At 46.7% G+C, this 22,259-nt stretch overlaps 2 protein-coding genes across 6 annotated transcripts; both read right to left on the bottom strand.

The window, feature by feature from the left end:
* Nucleotides 1-8,323: 8,323 nt before the first annotated feature.
* Nucleotides 8,324-11,864, bottom strand: LOC124691962 ((6-4)DNA photolyase-like). Of its 2 annotated transcripts, none has more exons than XM_047225258.1 (14): nucleotides 11,532-11,864; nucleotides 11,358-11,429; nucleotides 11,191-11,271; nucleotides 10,908-11,078; nucleotides 10,749-10,820; nucleotides 10,527-10,613; nucleotides 10,332-10,430; nucleotides 10,175-10,258; nucleotides 10,015-10,101; nucleotides 9,829-9,900; nucleotides 9,097-9,210; nucleotides 8,914-9,001; nucleotides 8,725-8,820; nucleotides 8,324-8,601 (listed from the first exon to the last, which is right to left on the bottom strand). In XM_047225258.1, the coding sequence occupies exons 1-14, from the start codon at nucleotides 11,862-11,864 to the stop codon at nucleotides 8,435-8,437; spliced, it is 1,623 nt and encodes a 540-aa protein (XP_047081214.1). In that variant the 3' UTR covers nucleotides 8,324-8,434. The 2 variants fall into 2 exon arrangements, with proteins under 2 accessions (XP_047081214.1, XP_047081213.1); XM_047225257.1 differs by having other exon boundaries at nucleotides 8,324-8,628.
* A 2,225-nt stretch (nucleotides 11,865-14,089) lies between these two features.
* Nucleotides 14,090-22,002, bottom strand: LOC124691961 (peptidyl-prolyl cis-trans isomerase CYP95-like). Of its 4 annotated transcripts, none has more exons than XM_047225253.1 (14): nucleotides 21,880-22,002; nucleotides 20,960-21,084; nucleotides 20,753-20,807; nucleotides 20,296-20,384; nucleotides 19,748-19,772; nucleotides 19,337-19,375; nucleotides 18,986-19,103; nucleotides 17,585-17,751; nucleotides 17,111-17,456; nucleotides 16,929-17,041; nucleotides 16,231-16,432; nucleotides 15,344-16,147; nucleotides 15,125-15,202; nucleotides 14,090-14,755 (listed from the first exon to the last, which is right to left on the bottom strand). In XM_047225253.1, the coding sequence occupies exons 2-14, from the start codon at nucleotides 21,035-21,037 to the stop codon at nucleotides 14,431-14,433; spliced, it is 2,439 nt and encodes an 812-aa protein (XP_047081209.1). In that variant the 5' UTR covers nucleotides 21,038-21,084; nucleotides 21,880-22,002; the 3' UTR covers nucleotides 14,090-14,430. The 4 variants fall into 4 exon arrangements, with proteins under 4 accessions (XP_047081209.1, XP_047081208.1, XP_047081211.1 ...); XM_047225252.1 differs by having other exon boundaries at nucleotides 14,090-14,764; XM_047225255.1 differs by lacking the exon at nucleotides 21,880-22,002 and adding an exon at nucleotides 20,477-20,523 and having other exon boundaries at nucleotides 14,090-14,764; nucleotides 20,960-21,021.
* Nucleotides 22,003-22,259: the final 257 nt, after the last annotated feature.

Here is a 22,259-nt window from a genome sequence, read left to right on the forward strand (position 1 = left end):
AGAATCTGCCCAAGTGTAGGAACCCCCCTGTCCGAGAAGCCGGACACACCCGGGGGTAGCCTTGGACATAAAACCATCTCAAATCAATTTTGTGCATGCCATGTGGACACACACAAGTTTTGGGGCCATTCCCTAGATCCTACGCTCGATTTCTGACGAAACCCTAGTTCTGTTGACCGCGCGGTCTACCCCTTTGATCGCATCCCATCGAGGGTCCCCGGTGGGCATATGCCTCCATTTGAGCTTGGTTAGGTCATAGGTACATGTGGAAACAAGGATCATCCCATATGATATCAAGTTTCTCTCCGGTTCACGTACGAGGGAGTTCCCCCCTATACATGCAGAATCTGCCCAAGTGTAGGAACCCCCTGTCCGAGAAGCCGGACACACCTGGGGGGGGGCCTTGGACATAAAACCATCTCAAATCAATTTTATGCATGCCATGTGGACACACACAAGTTTTGGGGCCATTCCCTAGATCCGACGCTCGATTTCCGACGAAACCCTAGTTCTGTTGACCGCGTGGTCTACCCCTTTGACTGCATCCCATCGGGGGTCCCCCGGTGGGCATATGCCTCCATTTGAGCTTGGTTAGGTCATAGGTACATGTGGAAACAAGGATCATCCCATATGATCCCAAGATTCTCTCCGGTTCAACTCCGAGGGAATTCCCCCCTATACATGCATAATCTGCCTAAGTGTAGGAACCCCCTGTCCGAGAAGCCGGACACACCTGGGGGTAGACTTGGATATAAAACCATCTCAAATCAATTTTGTGCATGCCATGTGGACACACACAAGTTTTGGGGCCATTCCCTAGATCCGACGCTCGATTTCTGACGAAACCCTAGTTCTGTTGACCGCGCGGTCTACCCCTTTCACTGCATCCCATCGGGGTCCCCGGTGGGCATATGCCTCCATTTGAGCTTGGTTAGGTCATAGGTACATGTGGAAACAAAAATCATCCCATATGATATCAAGTTTCTCTCCGGTTCACGTACGAGGGAGTTCCCCCTATACATGCGAATCCGCCCAAGTGTAGGAACCCCTCGTCCGAGAAGCCGGACACACCTGGGGGGTAGCCTTGGATATAAAACCATCTCAAATCACTTTTGTGCATTCCATGTGGACACACACAAGTTTTGGGGCCATTCCCTAGATCCGACGCTCGATTTCCGACGAAACCCTAGTTCTGTTGACCGCGTGGTCTACCCCTTTGATCGCATCCCATCGGGGTCCCCGGTGGGCATATGCCTCCATTTGAGCTTGGTTAGGTCATAGGTACATGTGGAAACAAGGATCATCCCATATGATCCCAAGATTCTCTCCGGTTCAACTCCGAGGGAATTCCCCCCTATACATGCAGAATCTGCCTAAGTGTAGGAACCCCCTGTCCGAGAAGCCGGACACACCTGGGGGGGTAGCATTGGATATAAAACCATCTCAAATCAATTTTGTGCATGCCATGTGGACACACACAAGTTTTGGGGCCATTCCCTAGATCCGACGCTCGATTTCTGACGAAACCCTAGTTCTATTGACCGCGCGGTCTACCCCTTTCACTGCATCCCATCTGGGGTCCCCGGTGGGCATATGCCTCCATTTGAGCTTGGTTAGGTCATAGGTACATGTGGAAACAAAAATCATCCCATATGATATCAAGTTTCTCTCCGGTTCACGTACGAGGAGTTCCCCCTATACATGCGAACTCGCCCAAGTGTAGGAACCCCCGTCCGAGAAGCCGGACACACCGGGGGTAGCCTTGGATATAAAACCATCTCAAATCACTTTTGTGCATTCCATGTGGACACACACAAGTTCTCGGGGCCATTCCCTAGATCCGATGCTCGATTTCCGACGAAACCCTAGTTCCGTTGACCGCGCGGTCTACCCCTTTGATCGCATCCCATCGGGGTCCCCGGTGGGCATATGCCTCCATTTGAGCTTGGTTAGGTCATAGGTACATGTGGAAACAAGGATCATCCCATATGATATCAAGTTTCTCTCCGGTTCAACTCCGAGGGAGTTCCCCCCTATACATGCAGAATCTGCCTAAGTGTAGGAACCCCCTGTCCGAGAAGCCGGACACACCTGGGGGGGTAGCCTTGGATATAAAACCATCTCAAATCAATTTTGTGCATGCCATGTGGACACACACAAGTTTTGGGGCCATTCCCTAGATCCGACGCTCGATTTCTGACGAAACCCTAGTTCTGTTGACCGCGCGGTCTACCCCTTTCACTGCATCCCATCGGGGGTCCCCCGGTGGGCATATGCCTCCATTTGAGCTTGGTTAGGTCATAGGTACATGTGGAAACAAAAATCATCCCATATGATATCAAGTTTCTCTCTGGTTCACGTACGAGGGAGTTCCCCCCTATACATGCAAGACTCGCCCAAGTGTAGGAACCCCCTGTCCGAGAAGCCGGACACACCTGGGGGGTAGCCTTGGATATAAAACCATCTCAAATCACTTTTGTGCATTCTATGTGGACACACACAAGTTCTGGGGCCATTCCCTAGATTCGATGCTCGATTTCCGACGAAACCCTAGTTCTGTTGACCGCGCGGTCTACCCCTTTGACTGCATCCCATCGGGGGTCCCCCGGTGGGCATATGCCTCCATTTGAGCTTGGTTAGGTCATAGGTACATGTGGAAACAAGGATCATCCCATATGATATCAAGTTTCTCTCCGGTTCAACTCCGAGGGAGTTCCCCCTATACATGCGAATCCGCCTAAGTGTAGGAACCCCCGTCCGAGAAGCCGGACACACCGGGGGGTAGCCTTGGATATAAAACCATCTCAAATCAATTTTGTGCATGCCATGTGGACACACACAAGTTTTGGGGCCATTCCCTAGATCCGACGCTCGATTTCGACGAAACCCTAGTTCCGTTGACCGCGCGGTCTACCCCTTTGACTCGCATCCCATCGGGGTCCCCGGTGGGCATATGCCTCCATTTGAGCTTTGTTAGGTCATAGGTACATGTGGAAACAAAAATCATCCCATATGATATCAAGTTTCTCTCCCGTTCACGTACGAGGGAGTTCCCCCTATACATGCGAGATCCGCCCAAGTGTAGGAACCCCCTGTCCGAGAAGCCGGACACACCTGGGGGGGTAGCCTTGGATATAAAACCATCTCAAATCACTTTTGTGCATTCCATGTGGACACACACTAGTTTTGGGGCCATTCCCTCCGCCCCGCTACTTCTCCCCCGCCCTTTTTTCCCGCCATGATTTCCCGCCAAGTTTTCCCGCCCACCCTTTCCCGCTCATTCTCTCCCGCCAAGTTTTCCCGCCCACCCTTTCCCGCCCATTCTCTCCCGCCAAGTTTTCCCCCCCACCCTTTCCCGCCCATTCTCTCCCGCCAAGTTTTCCCGCCGTTTCAGCCCCTCGTCGGCCTATATATAGCCATGTCTTCTCCACTAACAACGACCAGCAACATTTCTCCCTTCATCGCTTCTCTCATCCAACGAACCACAAAATCCTCCGAGCTGAGCTGCCGCCGAGATGGCTCCTCGTCGCCGTAGCAACACGGGCTTCATCGGCGTTCGCCCGCGGCTCGCGGGACATTTCGCGGCTGAAATCACCGCCGGTGGTACGCGTGTGTGGCTCGGCACCTTCTACACGAAGGAGGCCGCTGCCCGCGCATACGACGTTGCGGCTTGGAGGTTTGGCCGGCCGCGCCACGAAATGAACTTCCCGGAGGTCGGGTCTCCGACGGAAGCTCGAGTCTCTCTACCGAGCCGCTACTTCGCTCACGGGGTGAAGCGCGGCGGTACAGTCCGGCCGGCGGCGGATTGATACCACCGAGGCGGACGAGCGGTTCATGGCACAGTGGCGCGGAGACAATCCCGGAGCCGTCGAGGCGGAGCGTGCATTCCGGAAGGACAAGCGGACGTACAGGGAGAGAGAGGAGGGCGGGAAAGCGGCAGAGGAAGGCCGAGGTTGAAGCGAGTACGCCAAAGGAGAGGCGTCGACATGGGGGAGGATGATGAACGGTGGTCGTGGAACCTCACAACCACCGCTTCGGAGGACACCCCCGGCGAGGACGAAGATTTCGACTTCGATTAATATGTGTGTGTGTCGAGTCCGTGTGTCTAGCGGGTCATGCGTCGACCCAGTGTTAAGTGCTTTGTTCGTGTGTGGGTGTAGTTCTTTAAATGTTTTGGTTTGTGTGTGGGTCTAGTTCTTTAAGTGCTTTGGTTCCTGTGTGGGTGTAGTTCTTTAAGTGTTTTGGTTCCTGTGTGTGGGTGTAGTTCTTTAAGTGTTTCGGTTCGTGTGTGGGTGCTAAGTTCTTAAATGTATCACTTTTGTGCATGCCATGCCATGTGGACATACACAAGTTTTGGGGCCATTCCACATACAGATCCTGGATTTTACCAAGTGCTAGCCCATGCATGCGGAAATCGTCAACGCCGGGTACATGCAAGGTTAGCCAAACCTTACATCACAATTGTACACATATGTTATGGGCATATGCAAGTTTTCCAGCGATTCCGACGCTCCGATGGTCTGTATCTTGGAAAACCCTAGGGCGGGGACCCCGCAGATCTACCCCTATAGCTTTCTCCGTGCGAGGGTTTACCAATGGACTTTTTTACTTGTTTTCTTTGTTTAGGACATATGTACATGTAAACCATAGGTTGGGCATACTTTACCATAAAATAGGCTCCGTTTGAGCCGTGGCGGGAGTTTCCACATACAGATCCTAGGGCGGGACCCCGCGGATCTACCCCTAGGGTAAGGGTTAGGGTTATAGTTAGGGTTAGCAATGTATGTGGAAACCCTAGGGTTAGGGTTAGAGTTAGCGTTAGCAATGTATGTGGAAACCCTAGGGTTAGGGTTAGGGTTAGGGCTAGAGTTAGGGTTAGGGTTAGAGTTAGGGTTAGGGTTAGAGTTAGGGTTAGGGAATTCTTAAAAAATAGAACCATTTTTTACATAATGCATACTAGTAAATAAATAATAGAAACATAATAAGAAAAAAGAAAAAAAGAAAAAAAAATCTATATGCCGAGGGTGGCCGTCGGCATAGGGTGGCCATGCCCTATGCCGAGGGTAGCCCTCGGCGTCTGTCTGACGCCGTGAGAGGGCGGTGACGGTGCGGGTGCGAGGGAGGTGATGGAGACCTCTACGCCGAGGGCCGGGTAGACGCCGACGGCGGCCCTCGGCGTAGGAGCCTATACGCCGACGGTACCTAGACGCCGACGGTCGGCTTCCGGCGCTGCCCTGGCGAGGCCGTACGCCGACGGCCCCGATAAAATGCCCTCGGCGTAGGGTTTGGCCGTCGGCGTCTAGGCCCATTCCTGTAGTGAACTCACTGAGCAAGAGGATAGGTTGATTTACGTTAGAAGGGTTGATATATAGATAGATGTAGCATGTGTGCTGGCTGCACTATGTGTCAATAACGATATCAAGGCAATACGAGGAAAAACTCAGTGATGAAAAAGTAGTGTTTGGGTTAAGCCAATGGAAGGATTTGTCATAATAAGTGTGCCTTTTTAACTTTGAAACCCATTATGGATGTGTTGGGGTGCTCATCTGAGACAAGGGGGTTTACTGTTGCCTGTCACCATCCAGCAGACTATGCTATTAGCTAGACGAATTGCCCTGGGCAAACAAGATGTTCTCGCATTATTTTGCAAACTGATACTGTACAGGTCATTGAAACACTCCAGCCGCCGGGAATTTTTCTTCGATGGCAGCTGCTCCTTTTTCTGAAGATACTTATATTCAATTCAAGCTAGGGTTGAACCTAGAATTTTGTACTGCATGCCTTGAAGTCGAACTGGTACGCATTTTGCTTACATCAGAATAATTACGATGGGTTTGGATGCAAGAGGAACACGGCAGCTAGCGTACGCGGATGTAATTTCCTGAAGAAATGAAGCAGGAGCGTAAGAGCATCTCCATCGACGTCCCAAAATAGTTGCCGACAGAGGCGCCAGCACTATCGTATGGGGGACGCCGGTACAGTATCCTCCATTTGGCGGAGCTGCTCCCACACTGGCGCGCCTCATACGACAGCCCCAATAGATAATTTAAATTTGAAAACTCAAACACAAGCATAGAAATTCGAATAAGTTTACGAATATGAAGTTTGCGCCAACACACGGCCACCAAATTTGAATAGGTTTTGGAATAAGAAATTTGGGCCAACACACGGCCACCAGATCGCCGTCTCCGGCGGAAAAAAAAAAGGGCTTCCAAGTCAGATGATCACATGAAGGAGGTCACGGGCGGCTCAACCTCGACGGCATCCTCATCGGTGGCCGGCGGCGGCTCCATCGCTACAACAGGATCCACGATCGCCGGGGGAGGCATGAATGTGGACGATACCGGGGGAGACATGAACGTGGACGGTGCCGGGGTAGACATGAACACGGACGGTGCCGGGGGAGACGTCGACGCAGCTCGCGCCACCATCACCTCTTGGCCGATGCGCTCACGGTACATCTCTTGTCACGCCCGCGCCAACGGGTCCATCTTCTCCATGTCGGCCATCAAGATTTTGGATTCTTGAGACATCTTGGCCAACCATAGATGTGTCGCTTCGTTGGTGGCCTTCATGGCAGCGACGTGAGCTTCTAGCTTCGCCGCCTCCACCTTCTCCCTCTCCAACGCGATCTTCATGTCTTGCTTGTCGAGGATTGTCTTCCACACGACGGTGGCCCTATCCGACGCTTTCTTGTTCTCAACCGAGAATGAGTTGATCATCTTCTTGAGGGAGGTGTCCACGGCTGCCAATAACGCCGCTGCATTCCTCTCGACCTTGGCTCTCTTTGTTCCAATGGGGCGCCCGATGGAGGCGCCCGGTGGATCGACCGGCCCATGTTCCCCGTCCTTCAATAGAGTGTGGAGGAGGTCGTCCCATTTCTTGCAACCTTGGAGCTTGTTGTAGCAATGCATGAAGGGGAACCGCACCTCGTCCTCGCCCATGGACATGCCGAACGCGTCGCCGGACCCCTGGTGGGTGTGCCTGCCGTCGTCGGGGAAGAGGTGGCGGGGAAGGCCGGTGCCGTCTGTCACGTGGCCCTCGGTGCAGCGCAGGTCAGGCGACGAGTTCAGGTCGGGGAAGCGGAAGGCGCCGCTGCCCCAAGCCGCTGAATCCGGCGAGAAGGGCGCGTTGTTGTCGATGGTCATGTCGTTGTCCCCGTACTCGGGGGAGTAGCGGGCGCGGCCGTCCATCTGCGACAGCGACATCGACGGAGCGTCTGCGGTGTACCCCGCGTAGTAACCCGGCGATGACAGGGAGCTCGAGATGTTGTTGAGGCCGTCGCCCAAGCTCAGGCACGCTTCCGCAGAGGCCGCCGCTTTCTTTGCGTCGAGGGCGGCGATGCGGCGCCTCCTGCGGTCAGCCGTGATGAGGGAGCGGCGTTCCATCTCCTTGTCCCACTCCTCCTGTGACATGGTCGCCGGCTTCTCCTTCGGCGCGACGGTGCGTGTTTTCGTCGGTGCCTTCGCTGCCTTCACCGTAGCCTCTCTCTTCGGTGCCACGGCGCGGCGGCGAGGGTTTTTCGGGTTGGAGGCTGGATGGGAGATGGAGCGGCTGGCGGGAGAAATGAGCGGCGGTGGGGACGGGGTTTTGGGGGAGATGTATATTTTGTGGTTGTGTGGCTGACATGCGGCTCCCACGCCCAAAAATTTTAGCCTCGCGAGGCGCCGGCACGCCCGATTCGCGCCCACGGCGAAGGGACCGACACGGGATTGCCGGCGCTTCTATTAGGCTCGAAAAATCGCCGGCGCCGTTTGAGGCGCGCTGGTGCGAGCCATTTTCGCTCCCGGCCCCCAAATTGCTATCGAAGCCGCTATTGGGAGCGCCGGTGGAGATGCTCTAAGTGGATGGTTTTGACGGCTGCGGTTTTGAAGCTAGAGGTTCGAACTGGCTGACACATCTACACAGCTTATCCTTCACCCATCGGCCGTATTCCTGGTGTGTTGTTTTGTGCTTCAATCATGGCCCATTCCGTTCTTTATCGTCCTTTCCTTTCATTGGTGTGCAAGAGATAAAGCTTATCGCCATCCCCGTCTTGGCAGATTAGAGCGTACGTGCGTGCGTGCCAAACCCAGGCGTGATCTTGGTACCGGCTTCACGTGTTTTTGTTACTTTTGTGTTGGTTTCGTACAAGCAAGCAACCAACCGTGAACCAACTACTAACCAACAATACTTGTTTTTTCCTCCCACTAGCGTGTGATTAGTAGATGGATTAAGAGTTCTTTTCGAAAAAAATAGATTATGGGTTGATAAGAAGACTAATCAGTTCTCCCAGACTTTGTTACATCAGAATTAATACTGTACTATAGTTTAGTAATGCTGCTAAGAAGACTAATCAGTTCTCCCAAACTTTGTTACATCAGAATTAATACTGTACTATAGTTTAGTAAGGCTGCTAAGGCTAGCACTTCTATTTGACCTTGTTAAAACTTTTCTACAATCGCCTCAGCTGCTTGTACTTCGGTTGCTTGGACTTGGATGAGTCTGGGCCATATTCAGAAATCTTTCTCTGCCGCGAATTTGAGGCCTTGTTTCCTTTGACAGGGTCACCGCCGCCAGGGCGATTCAATGCGTAAGCTTCCCCCATCCTGTTCCTGCATTCTTTACTTGCAGCCGCATGATCAACCACTGCAAGTGCAGAAAGGAAAAATGCTTTACTACTGAAGATCTATCGTACTAATTTGCAATAAGCTTTCTGTGTCTGAAAAATAAGTTTCTTCTCACCTGGTTTCGGGTAGTCTTTGCCTATGATGCACCTAGCTTTCTCCTGGACGCTGAGGGGCGCGGTCCAAGGCTCGTAGATGTACTGCTTGGGCATGTCTGCAACACAACAACGGAGGGTTAATTGCTTCTTAGATCGCAAAGATGTTGTGTTGCTTTCTGATGATGAACTTTTGTTGCTGGGATAGTCACGTTTCAGCGCTGGGATGAAATGTCTGATGTAGTCTCCGTTGGGGTCGTACTTCTTTCCGAATGAGATTGGGGAGTAGATTCTGTGATACTGAGTTGAGGACGCATGGAAGAAATATTTTAGACTGAATGAAAATGCAGTTACAACTTACAAGTACTGCCTAAAGTGACTGTTTAATTGCTAACCTGGTAGAAGAAGGATGAACAGGATAGCCACAGCCAGTTGCCGTTGTTAATGGCCCAGTCAGAATCTATCAGTAGCCTTTCAAAGACGTCACGGCCTTTCTCCCAGTGGATAAACTTCATGCAGTAGACAAGCAATTTGAGGTAAAGAAAATTACCTAAGCTTGGAATCAGATCTCTCTTCTTCTTTTTTGCAAAAATAGAATGTGACTTGAAATAAACTCTCTTTTTCTAACTCTGATGTGCTCCTGCGCATGGGCTAAAAAGAATCACTTGGAAATAAATACTAGTTTCATGTTGCTTTCAGAAAGGTATGTCCTTATCAGATATGATTAGGTAAATGAGTGGCTTATTGTTTTCAGGAGTGTAACTTCATAACATTGAACCCAACAAATACCTGAGCAATACATGATTTCTCTATGGATTAACCTCGAAAGCAAGCTTTTGTGGTTTTCGCTGGTGCTTCTGATCAAAAGTTTTGCATGTGAAATTACTGTTTGTGATGTTGACTTCCCTCTAATGTGCATCAGCGCTCTAACTTCATTATTTTACCAATTCTTGATAGTTCTAAATCTAGTGTTACCTTCAGACTGTTTATTAAGAATATATCAGGGTTGAGAAATCACCTTCAAAATTTTGATGCGAATTGTTTAATAGTGACACCTGACGTGCTAACTTACTACCAAAATTACAAACAAACAACATAAACCAAGCTACTGTGTAGATCATACGTACTAGATCACCCCGCGTCAGGAAACAAGCAACAGAGTGGCGTGCAAGATGATGCATCCAACCCCACTTCCTCAGCTGCCAACCAAGAAAATGATCAAAGTCATTCACATGATCCAGTTGCAAGTGATGCGAAACAGAAAGATGGAAGCAAGACAAAGTTATAGCACGTTTTTCAGGAAAAAAAAAAACCTGAATCATGATGGCATCAATCCATGGATATCCCGTTCGGCCATCTCTCCATGCAACAAACAGCTCCTCACTCTCTCTCCATGGGATCTATACTAGAAGGGGCAGGGATTATGATAAAGGCGAAGAGAGTTGAAATAAGGTGGTGATAGGATCAGCAAACCTGTTTGCATATTTTGTTCCCTTTCATATGATCGAAATTAGGAGTGCCAAAAGACACTGTATAGAAGAAGTCTCTCCACAGCAACTGTTACAATAAACGGAAATCAAGAAAAAAACAATCAGGACAAACAAACCAATGCAGTTATAAATGAACTCACCTGGCCAGTCAATGAAACCGGTGGTTTTGTATGCATTTTGGTACTCCTGTAGACATCTTGAATACAGTGGTAAAAATACCTTGACGACAGGCAACCAAACTGCAACATAATCGATCCATTTCAATCCTCAACAATTGTAATCTAAAGAAAATGGCAATGGACGAGACGATTACAGATGATCATGACAATACTCACTTTCAGATATGGTGACAAGACCGTTGTCGCGGGTTTCAGGAAGGCAGAAGGGTCACCCTTAGGTTTCTCAAACTTGGCAACCCACTCCTGCAAAAGGGAATTTGATGTTGTTATGAGTGTAACTGTAAAAGTAAACTACCATTTCTAAATTGAACATTCAGAGTTCAGTAGATATGTGTGCACTGAATCAGAGAAATGGTCACTTTTCAGAAATACTAAAACCTTATCCTGGAGTGACTCTCTCATCCTCTTGAGAGCTTCTGTCTCACCGCCACGGAACGGCGGAACGTGCTCCTATGTATGGATAGTCATTCAGTTAACAAAAACTCAAATATGATCAAACAAACAGTACACTGGATTCAGTGTTGCTTCTGCTCTAACCTGGCTGATATCACCGTACCCAAGCTCCTCCAATTTGGGCACAGAAAACAACTCATACTCCCCGGTATCACCGATCGGCGGGAGCACAGAGTATTCCTCTGCTATAGGCGCGGGCGGCTCCCCGGCAATGTTCAGAAACGACTGGTAAGTCAACGGTGGCCGGCCCCCATTCTGCAGGTTTATCATTCGACAGAAAATAAAAACATCTGCTAAGCGCATGACTCCAAACATTCTATCAAGAAATGAACATAACTACATAAGTGCCTCCTACTGTATAGTATACCTTCTCTATGATTACTGCAGGGTCGAAAAGGGTGTGGCTGACTGGAGAGAACACCTCGATCCCCGACGCAGCCGCAAAATCCTTGAACGATCAGAGTAATTCGGTAAATTTCCGGTCTCCTTATAAAACTAGTACAGTACTACTTGCGGAGTGATCACTGTCCTTACCGTGACTCTCTTGTCGCGGGCCAGGGCGTACGGCTCGGTGTCGGACTCGAAGTACAGCTTCCCGATGTTCCACTGCGAGCACGGAAGAACACAAGAAGGTGAATTAGGTCCTCAAGTCAAGTGCTTGCAAGATTACAAAGAAGAGCGTGGTAGTAATAGCATTTCGTTACGCACGTCCTTGAGGGCGCCGCAGACGGCGTCGGAGACGTCGTCGCGGGCGCGGAGGAGGAGGAGGCGGGAACCTAGGCGGCGGAGGCGGGAGTCGAGGTCGTCGAGGCTCTCGAGGAGGAAGCGGACGCGGGCGACCCCGGCGCGCGCGGAGCCCGGAGAGGGCGCGTCGGGGTCCGGGCGGAGGTACCGCGGGTCGAGCACGAACACCGGGTAGACCCGCGCGGCGCCGCGCCGGGCCGCGTCCAGCGCAGGGTTGTCGTGCACGCGGAGGCCCTTCCGGAACCAGACCATCGCCGCCGCCGCCGCCGTCGCGGTCGCGGCGGTTGCGGCGTCCATTGGTGGTGGTGGTGGTGGTGGCTGGTCGGTTGGCGCTCCGAATTGGGAAGTTGTGGAGTGGCGCCTGGATCTGAACCGTTGACGTGAGATCGGACGGTGGGTGTTTGAACTGCAAGGGGTAGCGGCAGCGAGTGGCGAGCCAGTGGCCACGTTGGTTTCTGGACCGATTTTGTGCGGATGATGGTGAAATGGAGGCATGGCTGTGCAAGTTCGGGGGAACATTACCGAGGCAAACTACCCTTCTATATCGAAACTTGCGCAGTTAAGAACATCTCCAAATGGAGTAGTATAATATTCTAGAGTAATTAGGTGAAATGGCTTCCGCCACCCAATATCATAAAACCTCGTCCCAATCCACCAGGTTAGGATAGAGTATTGAAGATTGGAAAAAAATACATTAAGATTTGGAGAAAAGGTGAGAATAAGCTGGAATTAAACTCAAGATCGATACTCTATTACCAAACAAGTTTTTATAAAGCTGGTCATAGTGGGAGTAACCTAGACTAGTAACATATGTCATGTTACTAGTCTAGATTACTACCTTCATAGTGGGTAGTAACTTATATGTGGTGTCATGCATTGAATCATCTATTATGTTATAGACTCATCTTGTCTTGAGGTGTGTGATGTTATGGTAACATAGCTAGTTACCACCTCAAACTCTTTCTTCATTTATTAGCATGTCATGTCACCAAAATGTCTTGAGATATGTGATGTTATGTTACTCTCACTATGAGCAGTCTAAGTAACTGGGGATTTAGAGTTTGGTGAGGATTACCCCAACTAATTTCCATGAAAACTTTAGTACCAAACAAAGACTTAGGGTGAAGAGAGAAACTGTCAATTTACACCTGCAACCACCAAAAAATAGTTCAACAAAACAAGATTCTCAGTTTGCCATAAACCACCATGGTAGAAAACACAGCCTAAATCTAGCACGATGTCCATAGAAAATCAATCATATCAAAATCTTTGTAAGTAACAAAATTAACAACTTTGCGAAACATAATTGGTATGGAAGTAAAAAAGTATGTATTATCATGAGGACGAGACTATCAAACACTAAATTTTTTTAGAGCAAATTTACTAGATTATACAGTTAATCATCTAAATAGGTTCTACTTTATACCCATTACGCAACGTTGCAAATATATTCAAAACAAGATTCTCAATTTACCATGAACCACCATGGTAGAAAACACAGCCTAAATCTAACACAATGTCCACAGAAAATCAAACCTATTAATATGTTTGTAAGTAACAAATTTAACAACCTTGCGAAACGTAATTGGTATAGAAGGGAAAAAAAAGTATGTATTACCATGAGGACGAGACTATCAAACACTTACTTTTTTAGTGCAAATCTACTAAATTATACGGTTGGTCATCCAAATAGGTTCTACTTTACTACCACGCAACGTTGCAAATATATTTGACACTAAATGGTGTGAATCATAAGTTTAAATTACTTCTTAGGTGAGAGCCGCTATTTAATCACTCTGGCTATGTAGAAATGATGTACAACTACGCTCCGTTCATGATCATCTCTAGAGCATGTGAGGCATCACGCCCTTGTTTATGGAGGTGTCTACTCAATTCGATGACACGACGAGAGATTTTTTAACCAACATGCATGGCAAGCTAATCTGCGGATTGATCCTCCATCACTTTAGGCATCCTTACAGTACATTGTCTTTTATTTTTTAAGTTGATACATTTGGATTTAGCAGATGTGTGCATTCTTAAATAAATAAAAAATTGAACAAGAGAAAAATTGAATAAGAAGCTTTCATTTCAGTGGTGGCATGGGAAAGTACATAGAGGACCAAAAGAAGAAAAAATACAATCTAGTCCAAAAAAATTCCATATAGAGCCCTTAAAAGCCCTAAAGATAAATCTGGAAAAGCAACCGGTCCGGTTTCTGCGCCGCTTTGCCGGTAACATCTCAACGCAGCCAGACCACGCCGCCAGGGATAGAACCACTTGGGATGAGGCACCGAGAGCCAACTGCACTGGTGATGTAGAAGGGCCTCCGTCTGGCCTGGAGGTTGGTGTAGACGTACAATAGAATTGTTTGTACAGCAATAGTTATGCAGAAGCTAGATATAATGCTTAAATATTCTAAGTAGAAAAGCGTCCTTTTTTGGAAAAAAAACAAATTTAAACAATTCATACCGCAGCAATATATACTGATGCTTGTTCATGCGACCAAAGACCGCTTGATATGACCCATACGAGAGACTCAGGTGCATATATTCGTCAAAAGTGTAAAGTATCTCAATAGAATTACTACATTCAGCAGCTTTAACAAAACCATGATTGGCACCAGTAATAAGAACTGCCGCAAGAAAATGTTTGTGCGTACTGAACAGAACCACATGCTAACCTCAGATTATGGTTGTCCAAAGATAATTCAACCGATTCACAATTCAGTCGTCCCAAAGAACACATGTGACATTTCAAAAGTGCTGAACGACAGCAGGGGAGAACAGCTTCTCAAACAGAGGCCCAACTTGAACATGGAATGCAGATAGACTGAACCTAGTAAATGCCTTCTTTGTACCCCCTACTTCCCAGGGGAGGGGGAGCCATCTCCGTAGGAAACCAAGCCCTTCTTTCCTTCAGGACTGATCGACATAGATGGGGACCTATCCTTACTTGCACGCTTCGGAGATGGCGAGGCAAGGGGAGAGCGATCTTGGACAGGTGGTGGGGACCTTGATCTTGACCCAGACAGGCTCCTGCTCCTGGAGATTGACCTTGCACGTGATCTTGGTCTCACGGCAGGAGGCGAACGACTACGTGCTGGACTCCTGCTGTAGCCACCTCCCCTTCCACGGTCTCGGTGAACAGGCGGGCTGCGTGACACACTTCGGCTCCTCCTTCTGTACCTGTTAGGCCTCCAGTGAAAAATGAAGAGAGAACCATGAATTTGAGCCATGTACTGGACTAGGCTATACTGAACATCTTGCCACATAATTAGTTGGAAGATGTTTATCACCAACAGTATCAAAGTAGAGAAGGATGCAAGCAAACATGTTGTAGTTCTTTATCAGATAATGCAACCGTTTGGAACACTGAACACTAAGACAAATTTGTGTGGGATCAGAAAGAGATCAAGAGAACATTTCAAAATTCTATGTCTTTTTGCGGGAACAAAATTGTATGTCTATTTCCAAATAATTAAGGAAATTACACGGACATATCAAAATCAAATTTGCATTTGTTGTACGTGCAGTCATTCTGAATAGTTACTATACCTCGGTGATGCTCTTCTAGGAGGACTTCTGTACCGCCTTGGAGGTGAACGATAACGACTGCCTCGGTGACTCATATACCTACGAAAAGATATTACAGTAAATTCTCCAGAATGAAAGAAACATAGTTCAAAAGTGTTTCGCGAACTCATATGTGCAGAAGGATTTTACAGCTACTTCTCCAGAATGAAAGAAATTAAGTCCATAAGTTAAAGCAGTTACCTGTCACGATCACCTCTTCCACCATAACGGTGAGAACGATCAGCAGAAGGAGAACGGTATTGTCTTGCAAATGAGTAACGTTGAGTAAAACCCCGCCCCCTTTTTATGCGTTTTGATCCATCAGGAGAGACACTCCTCGATGGGCTCCTACCGTGATTGGCTGGTGATACTGCCCTGCGAGGTGGGCTAGGACTTCTGCTTGTGTTCCTGCGAGATCGACCACCTCTCACAGGGGTCGGGCTTCTTCTAGATAATCCCACAGGGCTCCTGCTGAAGTTTCTACGAGGATTTCTTCTAGGGCTTCTGCTTGCAGTCTTTCTGGGAGGCAGATCTGGGCTCCGGCTGACACCCTTTTGCAATGGAGATCTTGCAGAAGTTCGGCTAACGCTTCTTCCCTTGTCCATAGGTGTGGGGCTTGGGCTGATGCTTTTCGGCACATGAGTTCTTTCCAGGCTCTTACTCAGACTTCTTCGTTGGAAGGATCTAACCGAGCTCCTGCTAATGCTTCTTGTCCGAGCTTCAACAGGACTCCTGCTCCTGCGGACAACAGGGCTTCTGCCTGCACTTCCAGGTGGGCTCTTGCTGAGGCTTCTCCGATGAGGGCTCGTGCTGATATTCCTCCGTCGGGGTGGGCTCCTGCTTTCTTTTTGTTTGGGAGCATGGACAGGACTTCTACTACGACTCGGGTGAACAGGACTCGGGCTTACCAATCTCTCCGGGCTGACATATGACCTTTTGACTGGGCTTCTCGGACTTACACTCATACTCTTGCTCATTGAGTGATTAGCACTCATGCTCTGGCTCCTGCTTATCAATGTAAGATGAAATACTGCTTGCAGATGCAGTAAGCACAAAGAATGATTGATGTGGGAAGAAGTGTAGGGAACCTAGATTTGCTTCGGTTGCCAGTTAGAACAGGAACAGTATCAAGGTTCCTTTCAGATCTTGAATTGGTAACACCATTTGTGCGCATCTCCCCATTTTCCAGTTGAGATTTGTCTTCTTGTGCTAGACTCCTTGCTGGTGTTGCAATCTTTTCCTGAGTTGAAGTGGCATCCTTCAAAGCAAATACTGCTGTGTGATTTTCAGCTGGCAAGAAACAGTACAGGTTGATTAGTTGGCCAGTTGTGCAACATGAACTCTCCTAGTACCTAACGATTGCATATCCCGTAAAATACAAGCACACAACTACTGCAGCCTAATTTTCTAGCTTTGCAGTATATTCATCAAAGCAATCAGTAATAAGTGATGCCCAAGGCGGGGATTAATGAAGTAATAATCACACAAAAACTATCCCATAGCAAAATACCATTGCCTAACATGATCTACATAAATGAACTCCCACACCAATTTGTGGTTGTGCAGGCTCAAGTGGCATAGTATACAGTTTTTCCGGTATTCTTTGGATGGATTAACGTAGTGCATAACAAAACTAAAAAAAAAATGAAGTTCATGGGCCATGAGCCTAAATAAGAAACCAGTACAAGTTTAAGAGAGAGCATCTAGTTCACAATTTACACCCAATGAAATAAAGAAGCAACACAAATATGCATAGGCACATACATCAGCCACAAAAGGAAATTACCAGAAACGTGAGATGTGGCCTTAGATTTTCCTCCATGACGGTGCCGCTTTTTCCTAGCATCCTCAGCGCCGCTATCACTCGCATTTCCAGTTTCACTATCACTCTCTTCCATCCTGGTAATTAAATTTATGTTACATATCAGCAAACACCCCAAAATGTTCAATTTGGTAATGCGAACATACCTTTTCAACTTTTGCTTTGATTTCTTGTCACGCTTTCTACGTCTTTTCTCGCGCCTGCGGTCTCGCTTTCTTTTTCCATGCTTGCGTTTATCCTTCTTGGAGTGTCTCCTCCTGCGCTTTCGCTTTTCATCACTTGAGCTGCTGATGTCAGATGACTCACTGGAAGAATCTGAATCACTCTCAGAATCTGACTCAGACTCGGACGAGCTGTCTGATTCTGAAGAAGAATATCTCCTCTTCTTCTTTCTCCTCTTTGAAGATTTCTTGCGACGGCTCTTGTGTTTTTCTTCATTAGCTTCGTCATCAGATGAAATATTGGACAACTTTGATTTAAATTTCTTCTTATCTGTGGGATAATGGTAGCACAGAAAGGATGGTAAAAGACTAAGAGTATGTGAAAGATCTAGAACTATTTAGATGTTTAGATAGTTGTAAGGTACATTCCAAAATCACTACTGATGATTTGAGCAGTACCGTTTTCAGTTGTGACAGATCCACGACTTTTACCATCAACAAGCTCCCCACAATCCACTATTCTTACTGGAGCAAGAGGCATATTAGTAGAACTGTCCACATCAACAAGCTCAATCCTCTTCAGCACATCATTTCCAAGAATAATCTTACCAAAAACAGTGTTCTTCCTGCAATACAAGATAACACTAAAACCCTTCAGCATACGAAACATGGAAATCACAGCATACTTAACTTCCTATCTATGTTGTGACTTGATATCCTGCAATATTTGAAGTAAGTACCATACGTGAGATTTCACTCTTTAACACAAAAAACCAAGAGAACATCCAGGTTCACATTAAGCAGAACCTATCTGCATAACTGCATTCATTCCGAAATTGCACACAGTAGATTTGCGTAAGGCCACTGTTGTATGCTATCCCAACCCAATTAATATTTTACTTTTCCTAGAATGCTGATTTTTCACACATGGGAAATTGTGAAAAGTTGAGTTAAGTCTAAAAGAAGCAAATGTTGCATACATGTGCAACATTCCCCATGCAAAGGGTTGTGCCAAATCATGATTCATGATCAACGAAAAAACAAGAGATTGTAGCGACTCAGTTACAATCTCTCTCCCTCTCCGGACATGTTTGGAAGGGTTGTGCCAAATCATGACCAGGAAAAAGAATATTGTAACCGTGTAGCTACAATCTTTCTGTACCCCCACCCCCTCCCACTCTCATGTGCACCTTCCACATTTGATCATAGTTTTGCAAAACCTTTTGCAAGTTACACACTACGGAAAAATAAGTATTCCAAGAAATTCTAAGGGCTCAACAGAGCAAAAGGATTTCTCAGTCAGGATTGCATCATTGAATACCCATGCACTGAACAGAGAATGACGAAACAGATAGGATAATGGAACTATCTTTAACTAAATAATACTCCTCAACAAGAGTTGCTAGGAAAGACCTGAGTCAAGCATCAAATTAGATCCAAGCACTCAACAGGCAACACGGAGGAAGTAGTGCCAGGTAACTTTTACATCGATTATTACCTGGCAAAATAGATAAATGAAGAAAATAGTGTGCTCCTCTAAGAACATCACATGAAAGGCTAGAACGGCATTGTTCTAAATTTTGTATGCAATTGGAATTTCGTTCAAAATAGTTTGTTTGTTTCGCACTAAACAAAACAACTGTCAACCCAATGATAGTTATATATCTATAGTAGGGTCCATGAGCATCTTTTCAGATTTACATAATATTACATAAGCGACTTGGCAGACAACATTAATTTTCTGAACCCTTGCTGGTAAGGTACCACATGCAAAACTTAACTAAAGCTGAGAGTTCTGTTTACAAAATATTTTAAGCCTGAAACCTGCCACGACAATTGAAATGAACGCTCCAAACAAACCTGTCAAGATGTGCATTAGGCTTGAAAGTAATGAAGAACTGGGAACCATTGGTATTACGTCCAGCATTTGCCATTGATAAAAGACCACGGTCATCATGGCGTAGCACAAAATTCTCATCTGAAATGCAAATAATAAACAAGCATTACATGCATATTGATTACCATCATAACAGGATGAGTGCTATATTTGAGGATTTGACAGCTTCAAGAAATGATTGCGTCTAAAACTAACAACATTATACTGGGTAAACAAACTTCTGAATGAACTTAGAGACAATAGAATATCCACGAAACCCTATGCATACTTAATTTCAAATGAATATATTCCATACTGAGTTTAATGATTAATACCTTCAAACTGTTCGCCGTATATACTTTCTCCACCATTTCCTGAAAACACAACTATACTATTTAGTCACACTTCCACAAATAAGAAAAACCTGAGCACCAGGAAGCAGAGTACCATTATGTGTATGGAAGAATATTATAAAACACAAGAGGGTCATGTACACATGTCACAAATATGGCTGTTAAGAAATTCTTCCCCTGCATCTCATTCTTCTCAACTTTATTTCTACCAACTGAACTAAAGTTGGTTCATTTCAGGTAAAACAAATGACAGGTTTATCAAAACTAGCATCTGCCAACTGTTTTGCAGTAGAACACACAAATGAACCAATAAAGAGTGATATAACAGCAGGAGATTTCCACCTCTTCTCGATTCCCTAAAGAATGTAAGAGAGAAGTAACCAAATAACTCACCGTTTCCATTTGAGAAGTCACCACCCTGAAAAAAGGAAATACAGGTTAGCAAACATGTGCTAACAAACCAATTTAAGCTCCCTTTTTCTTTTTGACAATGAAGGTAATACACCTTAAATACTATTCCCTCTTTCCCAAAATGTAAGGCCCTAAAATGCGCTTTATTTTGCACGGTCTTTGATTCACTTCTATTACCACTAGGGAGTACCAAATTATATGGATTGAGAATGTATAAATTGTATCATTGCATTTCTCTTGCAAAATTCTTTCATTTCATGTATCTTTATAATAATTATGAACATATTATAAGTACAAATCATAGTCAAAGTTGTATTGACCAGCAAAAATCAAAGGTGCCTTACATTTTGGGAGGGAAGGAGTACATATGATAACAAAAGTTGTCGAAATCATCTGTCCTGTATCCTACATTCCTACATCATGGAGAAGGAAACAGAAAACTGGCTAAAAACAAGGAAAGGACAATGCTAACCTAAAATGAACCATATTGTTGAAAAACATATAATTACACAGGAGAGAAAGGAACTGACTTGTGCCATGAACCCCTTGATGACACGGTGGAATATTGACCCCTTATAATATAATGGCTTCTTAGTTGTCTGTCCGATTCCCTTCTCACCTGCAGCACAACCTCAATTAGGAAGAGCAGTGGTGCCAAGACAAATGGGAAGAATGAGCTTTCAAAAAATGAAGCCAATCTGTAAAATCAACCTGTTGAACGTGAGGGCCCTAGCACAAGAATAGGGATGCCTTAACCACTGTTGGAAATAATGCATAGGCTAACATTAATATAATTCCAACAACCACTAGGTCAATACATGATTTCAACAAGTACATCTGCAAATATTGGTATGCTATTTATATAGTAGTGTTGATATTTCAAGACATAACTACTAGACCAGAACTGCAGCTATGTTTCACACACGGTCACAAATACAACTTAGGCACAGATGACATTTGTATCTATTCACCAAAAATGAACATTACCTGTGCATAATGCTCTGAAGTTCTCAGCTGTCAGGGGAGCAACATCAGCAAACAGCTGCAAGGAAAAGAAAATTATTCACTAAATCATAGGTTCTCGTCGAACTTTATAAACGATAACAAATGAAAAACTAAGCACAGAACTAGAGTTGCTGATCTCAAATCTACCACCCACCTGTGCATGTGAACTTACAAGAAAAGAAAGTGTACCTCAAATATCATTCTTTCGTCAGGCCCATCAGCTATTGATACGTCCAGAAAGACAATTGGGTTCTTGTTTCCACCCATCTTCTCGATGGCTGAAGTTGACGAGCCAGCAGCACAGTTGCTTCAAACTGAGTAAAATAGGGAAATGTAGATAACTACAATTGTTAACAGTGGGCATACAAAAATAGAGGGGCGCTCAATATTATTGCACCAGTCACAATCCAATTCATTCAGGCATACATAAGCACAAAAACAATTGAACCATAAACTCGGAGCATGTGAGCATCTGTTGGTATGCAAACTACCTCTTATTCTAATTGGCATCATGTCAGAAGACATAAAATTTAAGTTGCGTGCATTTATAGTACCTTATGAAGCACAGTATCTCTATGAAGGTGATTACTTCAGTTGCCTCCTCTATTTGAACTGATTCTTTCATACTAACTGCTTGAAACTAGAAACCCATTGTCTACCCTATACCAGAGCGACGAGCAAGATAGACAAAGCATGACTGCCCTAAATCAACCATAAACTATACGTCTACTACAACAAGTGTAGTCCCAGCTTCCACAGCTCTGTTGGACCCCAAGGATAAAATGAGTCAGAGGCAACACTACAATGTTTAATCATGTTAGTGGTCCACCAGGGATCTAATCGCCCTTCGTAACACGAACCGGAACCTGCCCCGCACCCAGATCAGGAGTCATGCGAGCACCGCCGAAACCCTAAAACCCCAAAACCCTACCGCGTCGCAGACGCCAGACCACAGACGCCACCAATCGGCGCAACCAGGCCGAGACGAGGCACTCAATCGACGGCGCTGATCGAAACGCGAAACGAGCGCAAGTTCGCTCCGCGCGCGATCCGGCGAACGACGGGACGGCCAGACCGAAGGAGGAGGAGGAGGAGAGAGGGGCACGAACCGCGAGGAGATTCGGGGCCTCCGGCGTTGGCGGAGGTTCGATCGTGCCGGAGCTAGGGGTCCGATGAGGGGCGGAGGAGCGCGGCCGCAGCACCGCAGCAGCAGCTCGACGCGGCCGCACAAGGCGAGTGAGGTGGGGTGGGGATAGGAGGGGAGGGGAGCAGCGGCCGAGAATTAAACCTACCCTTGCGTTTCGCGGGGGCAAGTACGATTCTGCCCCTGCGGTGGTAATTGCTACCCGCACCCGCACAGAGCGTGGGGGCTGATGGAAGGTGGACCCCTGTGGCAGTGACCGTGTTTCGTCTGTCGGTGCGGGTTCGGGGAATAAAACTCGAAACTCGGCGAGTTAAATGAATAACTCGCGATTCGACGCATAGCAAG

Source organism: Lolium rigidum, chromosome 2 (genome assembly GCF_022539505.1).
Source record: "Lolium rigidum isolate FL_2022 chromosome 2, APGP_CSIRO_Lrig_0.1, whole genome shotgun sequence".
NCBI classification, from domain to species: domain Eukaryota; kingdom Viridiplantae; phylum Streptophyta; class Magnoliopsida; order Poales; family Poaceae; genus Lolium; species Lolium rigidum.